This window comes from Megalops cyprinoides, chromosome 11 (genome assembly GCF_013368585.1).
Source record: "Megalops cyprinoides isolate fMegCyp1 chromosome 11, fMegCyp1.pri, whole genome shotgun sequence".
Taxonomy (NCBI): Eukaryota; Metazoa; Chordata; class Actinopteri; order Elopiformes; family Megalopidae; genus Megalops; species Megalops cyprinoides.
The window spans coordinates 34,216,433-34,227,739 of NC_050593.1; the positions used below are offsets into that span (position 1 = coordinate 34,216,433).

At 39.6% G+C, this 11,307-nt stretch overlaps 1 protein-coding gene across 1 annotated transcript; it reads right to left on the reverse strand.

Moving 5' to 3' along the window:
• Positions 1-7,001: 7,001 nt before the first annotated feature.
• LOC118785839 (homeobox protein Dlx2a-like) lies at positions 7,002-9,053 on the reverse strand. The gene is made up of 3 exons (XM_036540780.1): positions 8,550-9,053; positions 8,240-8,424; positions 7,002-8,050 (listed from the first exon to the last, which is right to left on the reverse strand). Exons 1-3 carry the CDS (start codon positions 8,869-8,871, stop codon positions 7,721-7,723), a joined length of 837 nt encoding a protein of 278 aa, XP_036396673.1. The 5' UTR covers positions 8,872-9,053; the 3' UTR covers positions 7,002-7,720.
• Positions 9,054-11,307: the final 2,254 nt, after the last annotated feature.

The window sequence follows — 11,307 nt, forward strand, 5'->3', positions numbered from 1 at the left end:
GTCCGGCCATCGTGGCTGTATAACCATGAGACACATTACGCTACTCCATCTGTGTATGTTTTTTCCCATATAACGACCGTTACCATTTGGTATTGAAATCGGAACTGAAAACTGATCTTCAGGAAGACAGAGAGAAACATACACTTAAATATACGTCCTGTCATGTTTGGTTACAAACCTGATTTGTTCTCATGTGTTGATGTTTAATTTAAATTATTTAAATTCGATGTCCTCTAACGTAGTATGTTTACATTATTTAAGAGCGTGAATGTGTTTTAGGGTGTTAAATGATTGAACAAAGACAGAAAGCTGAAGAGCTACAAGTGCTCTTTCCGAGCTGCAAGACGGCAGCCAAGCCCAAACAACACATTAAAATCTCAAAACATTTCACTGTCCTGTTGAAAATTAAGTTGTATAGCTTTGAAGAAGAGCATTTTGGAAATACTAGTAATGTCAGTATTTTGTGTGACGTGCGTTGGGCGGGCTGGTGTATATTGACATAAATACTGTATGAGGCATATTCAGCTTTGTATGTGTGTGGCTGTACACTCGGTGCATTGTGAAATAGAATTTGACCTTTGACAATGAATGTCTTTATTAAGATTCATGTGTTTAGCGTTATATATGGCATAATTTAGTTTTATATTGATTACGTTAATTTATGGTTTTGTATTATGGAATTATTTGTATATAGTGTGTAAAATCTGAAGACAGTAAAATATGATTTTAAAAAAGATAATATCAAATTGTCAGAATCATTTACAAACATTTCTTAAATTTTGTATTTAACTTTAATTTGCTATTATTACTGATACAAGACGTATTTATACTCAGGCCTTGATGAAATTAATTTTCAGCGTAATGTGTAAAAATACAGTTACTCCAGGCTGAATATTAAGTAAGCTACATCATAAGGTTTTGTAATACTGGTTACAGAGTTATTGAGAGTGTCTCTCCTGGAATACTTTCAAATGCTTTTACAACTAAGACAAATGCAAAAACAAAGCCCACTTATTCAGGTCGACGGGAAATGCACATTCTGTGTATTTGTTTTCTCCGTTAATATGCTTTTATTTCTGTTTTTATCTTTATTTTATTTGACCTCTTATCTTCATCTGGTGGCTATCTATGACCCTTCTTGAAATCTGTTCCTCGAACATAATGTCTGCATTTCGTCTTGCGCTGGATTCTGTAACGTTTAATTCCTGCAACAATTGCGGTGCTTGTTCCTTTTGATTTTCATTTAGCCGCTATAAGCTCCTTTCTCATCCTCTGTGGTTCCATCAGACGCTGCTTTCATCGCTGAATGTCCGAGCGAGCACTGGTGTGTGTTAAGTGAATAATTGGGGGAGAGGCAGGTGCTGCAGGAAAAGACCGTGGTTTTGAGGGCCGGGGGGGGGGGGGGGGGGGGGGTAAAATGGAGATCAGTAAAAGTGTGGAGTTCAAATGGGCTCTTGTTTTGAGTTGATGGTTTAACTGCGCTTTTAAAGAAATTTTTTGAATGAGCTGGAGCGACTGGAGAGTGTGCAAAGTGAATGAAAACACAAATATATGCGGATACAAACGCATTTCTCTGGGGAATGTTCTCGAATGCATTTCTGCAGGATAATATCCGTAAACACATCCATTTGTTTATATGAGGAAGCGTAATATTTGGTCTTTTTTATAACGTCAAATGTTGGAAAATGTACCTTTTGATCTTTTATGTTGCGGCTATACCTCCTTGAAAACGATTTTCTCGACCCAGTGTCGTCGTTAAGGTTCACATTGTCCCTGTTACATTGTAATTACTATGACATAATTCTTACGCCTGTTGCGATTTTCATTTATCCGTTACACGCTCCTTTCTTCCTCTTCCGTCGTTCTCTGGGAATGTAGACAAACGCATATAATCAGGATCAAAGCATTTGTATCGGACATTTAAGATCTTGCATGCGCTTCGTTATATTTCTTTAATTTTAAATGCTTTCCAGTTCTGTTTTAAGGCAGGTTACATATAAGTTCATATAGGCTACACTCTGATATTAACATGCGACTGTGGAGCTGGATAATTAGACGGCTCTGACCCATTTTGACACGCATGCTGTGTGGCCCAGTAGATTTTATTTTTTTAACTCACATGGTCAGAACAGGAAACGTAACAACATGTTCTTGAGAAAACCGATAGCAATCACTGTGACCGACTTCAGGCCACAAATTACCTTCAGACTTCAAAGACACGCTGCTCGTACTAATACATGTATTTCAGCCCGGGAATAGGCTGGTAGGAAAAGAGTAAAAGATAAAATGCGGACAAATCGTGAATACCATAACCGGTGGCAGAAGCTGAATAATAATAATAATAATAATAATAATAATAATGATAATTTCACGGCATAACAATATAAGTTATTATAATTGTTATGATTGTTATATTGCGTGGAACTCTAAAATCTTTAAAATCGATATATTCTCGTTAATGTAAAAATTGTCCAATGCTAAGTTCAACTAACACGATGTGTGTCCGCTCGCATGTTTGTTTGAACTTAAATATAGTTCTGTTTACTATATAGCATGCTGACCTTAACAGCTCAGGACCTGGCGAGCTCTTTCCAATTGATCATATTAACTAAATATGAATATTTGATTAAGTTTTGACATTCAATCTGCAAATTATTCAATTTACATGTCCGACCCAATTATTCTTTTCCGCTTTATTTGAATTATGAAAGGAATCGTTTTAAAACCGCCCATTAGAGCTTTTAAAACGGGCATGATATTAGGATTTACCTGTAAATAAAATGCTAATTTCACACATCACACATTCTTAAATAGGTGGCACAAGGTTCCTAATAGAGAAAAATTACTCTCTCTCTCTCTCTCTCTCTCTCTCTCTCTCTCCTTCTCCCTCGCTCCCCCCCCCCCTCTCTCCTTTCTCTCCGAGGGACCCCAAAGTGCGCGTGCAGCTGCACATCCGAGAGGGTCAGCGTTATTCCACTGTATTCTCCCCCTGATTACAAGCGGAGCCCATCAAACGCAGCATAATTACAGTAATTTTGGGTTTATTTATTCGAATGCAGTTTCCAATCTCTGGGGTAATTATGACCAATTTTTCGCACAGGGAATCTTTTTGCATTAACAAAAGAGATAGCACGCTGAAAGACAAATTCGCTGGGCACAGAAAAAAGCGGTAAAATAGGTGAGCTGCCATCTCTCTGCTGCTGTCTTATATTTAGGCCCCAGCAAATTGGTTGCAGGTGTATGCTGCGCGATTTTCAATAGGAGGAAGGCTCAGAATTATCAATGGCACAGCGCTGGAGTAATGGAGGCCGCGCGGAGCTGCGTATTTTCTGCAACCTTCCATTTCCACTCTGACGAAATCATCTTGCATTTTTTATTCTTAAATCAATAAGAATCCTTATGTGTCTCCCAAATGATTGCAGAACAGCTGCTGGAACCTATCATTTCTTATTAGGGCATAAGCATTTTCACAACATGATAGTTTAACTGTTAAGGTTGATTTTTGTTTGTAAATAGACTAATGGTATTTTTCATCACAAAACATCGCCCGTTTTATCTGGTCTTTGTTTCAATGTTTCTGTCTGAATATTCACATTGCAATTTTTCAGAATATTTGATCCTTGTCAAAAAATAAATATGGATCTGCAAACGCATGCCGAGTATTCTTGGTGTGGACCACTTCATTCTTATGCGACAGAATAGCAATGACTTGTGGTTTTCTGAACATTCATGTATTTTGCACACCTGTCTATCAAACGAACCTATATGCTAAACGCTAATGACGCGGTTTATCTTTTTTTAGGTTATTAATGTTATGCTATCGCTGTGATGCACAAAGCCACGAATTACACGACGAACGTCATCCCTCTCACATCCACCAACAGAAGTCTCCAGCTATCTTTAATCATGTCACTTGTGTTCTTGAGGGAATTTAAAAAAAACACGCCATCCTTACCTTAAACCCTAAAAGCATCAACCACGACGGCTCTCGCGCAGCACGGAATCAGAAATCCCCTTTGTTCTCTAAAGAAGTTTCAGAAACTTAGCATCCTGGAGCGCTGTGCGGCAGCAGCGCCCGAATCCCATAAACCGTTTCCCTTGCAGCGCTAAGCGTTAGAACAGCCACGGTACAGAATATGACTGAACATTTCAGCTATATTGGCTCTCTTTATAGCTGATGGAAAAAATTGCAGATTATTAGCATAAATGTTTACTCTTCATTACGATGATGACATTGTGCACTCGAGATCTTGGTAATCTTTGGGAAAATTATGAGTAATTTTTTTTATTATTTAAAGCAACCGTTACCATGCAATTCAGACTAATTCTGCGTAGGCTCTAAACGGATATAATTATCGAGGAGTCAAGATGTTTTGCTAAAAACTATGCATTGATATTCCCATTTATTATGTACATACAACTTTGACAATGTTGATGCTTGAAATAGCTGAAAATCGTCTTTCGCCAAAATTGCAGTCCATATTAGGACATCTAAAATTGCGAAGAATTTTATAGTAATTGCAGGCTTTCAAATCTGGGAGTCAGAATGCTCAAACAACAAATGCAGATAAAATTACACATCAGAGTATAAATTACGCAAAAGGGTAGCGCATTTTTCAAGTTGTCCACAGGATTCCAGAGGTGTCGAAAGCCACATTACCGCTAGTCTGTTGGGGGAAATGCTGATTGCGCACAATTTAAAACTATGTTAATCAAACATTATATAAATTTGACTTTTTATCCATCATATTGCTTTGCATTCTGTAGAAAAAAATATTTTCGTGAGCTGGAATGTGGGCCTGTAAGACTCAGTTTATCGTTCAATGTATCCAGTTCTTACTGTTGCAGTGTCCAAGAGCGTAACACACTGAAATCAGTTAACGCATTTAGTAGGCAGGAGAAGAGAAATAGTTTTGATATTGAAACCATGACACTTTGAAAAAAAATGACACATACAGCGATCACAGTTCGGAGAATCTTGTCTTCTGGGAACATTCCAGAAGCAGTATGAATAGACACATGCTTTTTGAAGAGGCTTTTAACTTAGATTCTTGCCCACATGTAAAATTCTGCATTCCATCCAAATGTCTCCAGGGGAACTGTCAGAGCTAAACGCATTTCATTGACACCATGACTACAACTGCATTATGTATGCATCTGATATAGGATGCGATGCGATATGTCTTAATTATCAAAGAAAAAAAAACACTGTATTTAAGTACTACCGATAACATTTCCTGGAGTTCAAGCTATGTACGCACTGTATATGTTTTAAACGTTGGCATTTGTCAATCTGTTTTGTGATCCCATGGTTTAATTCACATCGTAGCATCCCTAGGGATTCCAAATGTAGAGATCACCGCTTCGACTACTCCACGGCGAAAGCGTAAATCGTGTAGTGCGGTATTCACTGAAAAGTGCATCCAATTATGCAAAATAGTACAACTTTTTCAGAGCTTCTGATCACTCAAAGAAAGCAAAGACGGCCAAGTCAGAAGGGCAAACCTTGCAGTAGGGTATTACAGTGTGTTAAAACAAGTGAACGAGACTATAAAATAAAAATAACGTCATAATGTGTATTTTGTATTGCATGTCCATAAATACCGCAGAAATACACTTTGTGCTTTAATAACCTGATATCTACTCCGGTGGAATTTTAGTCACCTTTCGTACTCACTGCTGAATCATAGTCACATCAAGATACAACAACGCAGAAAACAAACGCGCAAATACTACATGTACGTTGAAATCAGTTCCAGAAAATGTCATTTTAAATAGCTTACCAAGCCTTCTGAAAAAAAAATGTCGTGGTAACGCAGCAGCTTTCCAAAGTAAAAACACTTGTCAGTGTGAGACGTGCGTATTTAATGTGGTATTAATAAGGCCGTCGTCCATTGCGAAAATCACACCGCACCAGCGAGTCGTGGAAATTCCCACAAACACAGGGGGTGACTGTAAGAAATTTATGCGATTAACGTTTGGGGGACAAATGTTCCACGTCTCCGAATTAATAATTACTTTACGTCATTTTTGAATATGTAAGGCGGAGTTTTGGGGAAGGAGGTAAGATATGATGTGTTCTTTCCCAAAAATTTTACATAAAGTCTCATCAGATATATATTTAAAAGTGCTGATTGGAAGGGCCTTATGGCGTGCGATTGAACTGGAAGTTGCATGCAGTGTTTTTATTGGTTTGCTTGGGGCGGTTTTGAGCCTAGTTTTTGGCTGTGTGGAGTTCATAAAAAGTCTGCGGGAACGCGCTCCGACTCCAGAGAGTCTGCAGAGCTGCATCCAGCCAAACTCCATGCCCTCTGTGTGCGTGCCGAGGCGTGTTGCCCTCGAACACTCTTCCTTTTGCACCACAGGCTGTGGCTCTAAGGTCCCATGCAAAGACGCCTTTCGAACAATCTTTACAACGTCCGAACACCTTTCTAAAAACGTCAACAAGAAATTGCACAAACCACGGCGTGACCGTTTCACATTCCGCTGTTGTTATGTTCCGCATGATAATTATCGAGAACTGGAAATATTTCAGCATTGTTTCGTTGACCTTATTATTGAGAAAGTGTGGTATTTTAGCAAAAGACGTCCTCGCAGTACAGAGTCGCGTTGTGCGGACAGCCGTTTCGTCAGCGAGGAATACTGGGAGAAATTCACTGGCGCCAGCCTGATGGAGGCGGGGTCGAACGAGAGTCTGTCTTTCCGAAGGAAATATTTCAAGATAATTCGAGCACCCTGAAATCGACCCAGACGCTTTACAAAACAAGCTTAACGTCTAGTGAAATGCAGTTCACTGTGTCCTGTCGAATGAGCACAGAACAGTCTGAAGGCATGGTTACGGACGAACAAACTGTTGAATAGAGGCCGCGTAAATGTCTCGGACACAGTCAACATGTTTTTAATTAAGAAACTTCTCAGTTACATAAAGGTAACAGCGCAAAAGTCGACTTCGTAATAAATATTCAAGACAATAAAATGTTTACATGTGAATGAGCGTAGAATATAAACAGCAGCTTTCTAATTTTAAGAACGCAGTAGTCTGCGAAATTTAAACAAGATGGAAAACGTCTATCAATGGCGACATTTGAAAGAGATACCTGTGGCTGTATAAAACACGAAATGCAGACACATGATTTCCAATGTATGTCACTTACCTTATATACAAATAAAAATTAAACGCATAGATTACTAAAACGAGTTTCGGTACATATAAACATTTGCGTCTGACATAATTGAGGTCATTTTCAAAAGGCACCAATACAGTTTAAAGAGTGCTACATATTAGATTTATTGATACAATGCCTGCTGTGAAACAAGTTACTTGCAAATATTTCACGGAAACAAGTCCATCTGTGAAATGTAGCTAATAAAATACTTTCCTTGCTTTGGATATTAGTAGTCTTTAAAACAGTAGCTTTTGTTTTTTCATATCCCCCAACAAACAACAACAAAATAAATACAAAATAATTTAAAATGTAGTGATCTGTCCAGAAGACGTTACAGGCCTCTTGCAGAATCTTAAAAAAATATATAGGCCTATACAATTAAATAAAAAGGCAGGTGAAAATAGACAGAGAATTGTTATCAAGGTCAAGTTTACCATAGCTGCGTCTTTCTTGTTTTTGTCCTCTAGCCATGGACTTGACGTCGGCCTGGAAAAGCCAATTCGGTGATACCTGTTTCTTTCATAGATTCTCTCGAAGAGTCACTACGACAAGTGTTAAAATATCGCCCCCGCACTCATCGCGGGGTTGTGATGGTGCTGTAACAGCGGGTTGGGCTGTAGATGCGCCGCGGAGTTTGTGGACGAGTACCAGGAGTAATTTGCTAAAAACGTAGGGGCTGTCGTATTGGGAGGGCTGGTGCTCTGAGCCAGGCTGGTGTTTATACTGTTCATTCTTTGATTCTGAGGAAAGTCCCAGGCGGCGGCGGCAGGCGGGGAGTTGCAGGGGGGAGATTCGCAGGAGGCCACATGTTGTTCTGGGGGGATTTCTCCGCTTTTCCACAGCTTTTTGAACTTCGAACGGCGGTTCTGGAACCAGATTTTCACCTATGAAGAAACCGAAAAAAAGAATTAAACACTTCTCATCTGAATTAAGTGTTATTAGCAATGAGCAAGATTTCTACAGTACAGTAGGTGATGCAGGTTTTTTTTTCTCCAGGCCTAGCAAGTCGGATTAAGGATCCGAAAAATAAAATAAAATAGAATAAAAAATATAGGCTATCTGTATTTTGTCACCTGTGTTTGCGTGAGGCCCAACGAGGCCGCCAGCTCAGCTCTTTCGGGCAGAGCTAAGTACTGCGTCTTTTGGAACCGTCTCTGAAGTGCTGCGAGCTGGAAGCTGGAATAAATAGTTCGGGGTTTCCTGACTTTCTTCGGTTTGCCATTGACCATTCGGATTTCAGGTTCAGCCTCCTCTTTCTCTGAGATATACACACACAAAAAATCAAGAGTTACACATGCGAGTCCGGAAAATCAAAGGATCTTGCCACAATCGAGACAATCATGACTGCTAACTAATATGATTATTAAATTAGATGTTGTTTACCTGCATCCGTGGGGGTTGGGGAGGCATTGGAACCGTAGGAGCTGTACGTGCCGTAGGACGGACTGAACCCGAGGTCGTAGGGTTTGGTATTGTAGGGAACACTGTTCATTCCACCGGTGTGGTACTGGTAAGAACTGAGCTGTCCGTAAGGCGATCCTGCGCAGTGTCCAGACTGTTGGTTGTTGTTGTAGTAGCTGCTGTCCGTCGCGGTGGACACTGGTAGAGTCGGTGATTCCAGAGATTTGTGCAAACTGTGATAGTTATTCGAGGTAATCTGGTTCGAATGCATATCTGTAGCGAGACTGTCAAAAACTCCAGTCATCGTATTTCAAAAAAAGTTGAAAATAAAAAACAAAGTATAGTCTTTAAAGACGAAATCGTTAGAAGTAGTGCTATAAAATATTTTAGAATGGCTTGGGAAACGTATGAATAAGCGGATAGTTTATGGATGTCCGTGGTCCGTTTGGCTGGACTGCACTCGCATCGCAGCCTCTGCGCCCGGGATTCCTGATTGTCTGCTGCAGAGATGCTCGCGGGCGCGCATTTATCGCGCGTCACGTGGGAGGCAGAGGCCGTCCGCGCGCAGCAGCCAATGAGTGCGGGATATTCCGGAGCGGTTCTGCGCATTGCCGCTCTGTCGCTGTTCGCTGAATTATTTGTTACCGGTTTGATGTATTTTTCAACATAAAACTTCGCGTAATTTTAATGCCATTTAGTATATTGTGAGTGAAATATTACTGTCACTCCCCGAGTTATAAAAAGCGTTAATAATTAAGCTCTGACGTTATGGTAGTCAGGTTGTCTACTGAAACTGTATCCTTGGTTCCCTTTACTCGGCTTGAAAATATTGTCTCTAAACCATGAAAATTGAATCTATGTTCAGACACCCTCAGTGTCGTCGTAATGATTTCGTTATAGGCTTTAATTAAAAAATAATAATAATCAGCATACTTATTAAAAGAACAACATGTTGAATGTCATGTAAGATAGTGGAAGCAGCACCAGTGTAACGCGTTTCTGCCTCAGTGCGCCATCTGTCGGCGCCATAAAGATGTTAACCTGGTAACCAGACAGACTAATCACTGAAGGCGCCAGCCTTCCCAAGCGCACAGGTAAGCAAAATAGGCATTAAAACCCACGGAATTGCTGGTGCTTACTATCTGAGCGTGCCTACCTGAAGAAACCGCAGAATTCTCCCCCGCCCCAGAACAGCAAGCGCTTTACAACACATTCTGTTATCGCCAAAGAATGACTTCATGCGCACGTCTGGAACTACCATCGTCCATAGCCAATAATGTATTTTGAACAAAAACCAACAAAAAGAATATACTTACAATGAAGAGATATCTATTTGCAGAATTGTAACTAACAATAAATAGGAAAATATGTTTTATACGGCTAGCGAAACACCAAGGACTCCCACAGGGTGAATGATTGAGTGATTTAGTGAGAGATATCGTCAAATTTAAAAACACAATAAACTGGAAATGTTACTGTGAAGTCAAAGGTAAGATCATTTGTGTTCAGTCAAGGGTAATACATTTTGCTCTGGGAATACAAAATCACTAGCTCTAAGTGTCATGGGTGTTCTTAAAGCAAGTATTGTTAACCTAGTCTAGGGGTTGTTATTGTCACTTAGCTGCATTCCAATTACACAGAGGCCTTATGTCCAATCTGATGATTCAGTCAGTTTGCACAGACACATTCCAAAGAAAAGAGATTGTCATTGTTCCGGTTCCATCCTCACCCCTGGCTTTCTCCCAAGCCTTCTATACGGGCCGGAATTAAAGTGGACAATCCAGATAAATGACATTAACCTTTTCCCAGCGCATGCAGTATTTCTCAAATGTTTTAACATTTAACCACTTCTGTGTCGCCTCCAGACCAGCTCCTCCCTGACTACCCCCTCATCCCGCATTGGGATATAGAAACAAACAAAACATTCTTGAGTACAACCACAACCCAGAGATTTAAAATGAGCTGATAAACACATAAGTATTGAGTTTTGTAGAAGTGCATATATTTTGTGTAGTTAAAGATAGAGAAGAATATAATTATTACTAGCAACAGTGCAAAAAGAGGCACATTTAATAATGCTTACATTTTTCCCTCTTACTGGTAAGTAATTTGTTGAACTGTGTGTATGGTAGGCAAAAAAGTTGTATTGGCCATAGAGTTAGAGCAACTGTTGAATACTGATTATCAAAGTTAATTGTATGACCTGAGATGCTACTATATAACAACAACAACAACAATAATAATGTAATAATAATAATAATAAGAAGAAGAAGAAGAAGAGGAATGGCCTTTATTATTGCCATATCACAACATAACAAGTTATTATTCTTAGTTTGATAGTCTGATGAGAAAAGGAGAAGAGTGGTACATGCATATACATGAATGTTGGGTGGGCCTGCATTGTGCAGTTGATTCTATACAGCTGGAGCAAACAGTTCATCTGACAGATTAAACAACGTGCATCTTTGCAAATTCAGATTATTGGACAATATGAGGACAATTTAACAATCAAAATGTGACTCCCTCTAGCGCCACCTGCTGGTAGGAGTAAGTACTAACAGCCATCAAATTTTCTTCTCTGCTTTTTTAAAACTGTTATACCAGCGCCCTCGCGTGGTTAAACTTATGGATACTCCTCTGAAATTCTGTTATATGGGAAACTACACTCTCAATGCCATAACAAATCTAGTGGTGCCAGAATTGCAAGATGTTACGTAAGAATGTTTCAGAATTGCCAGAT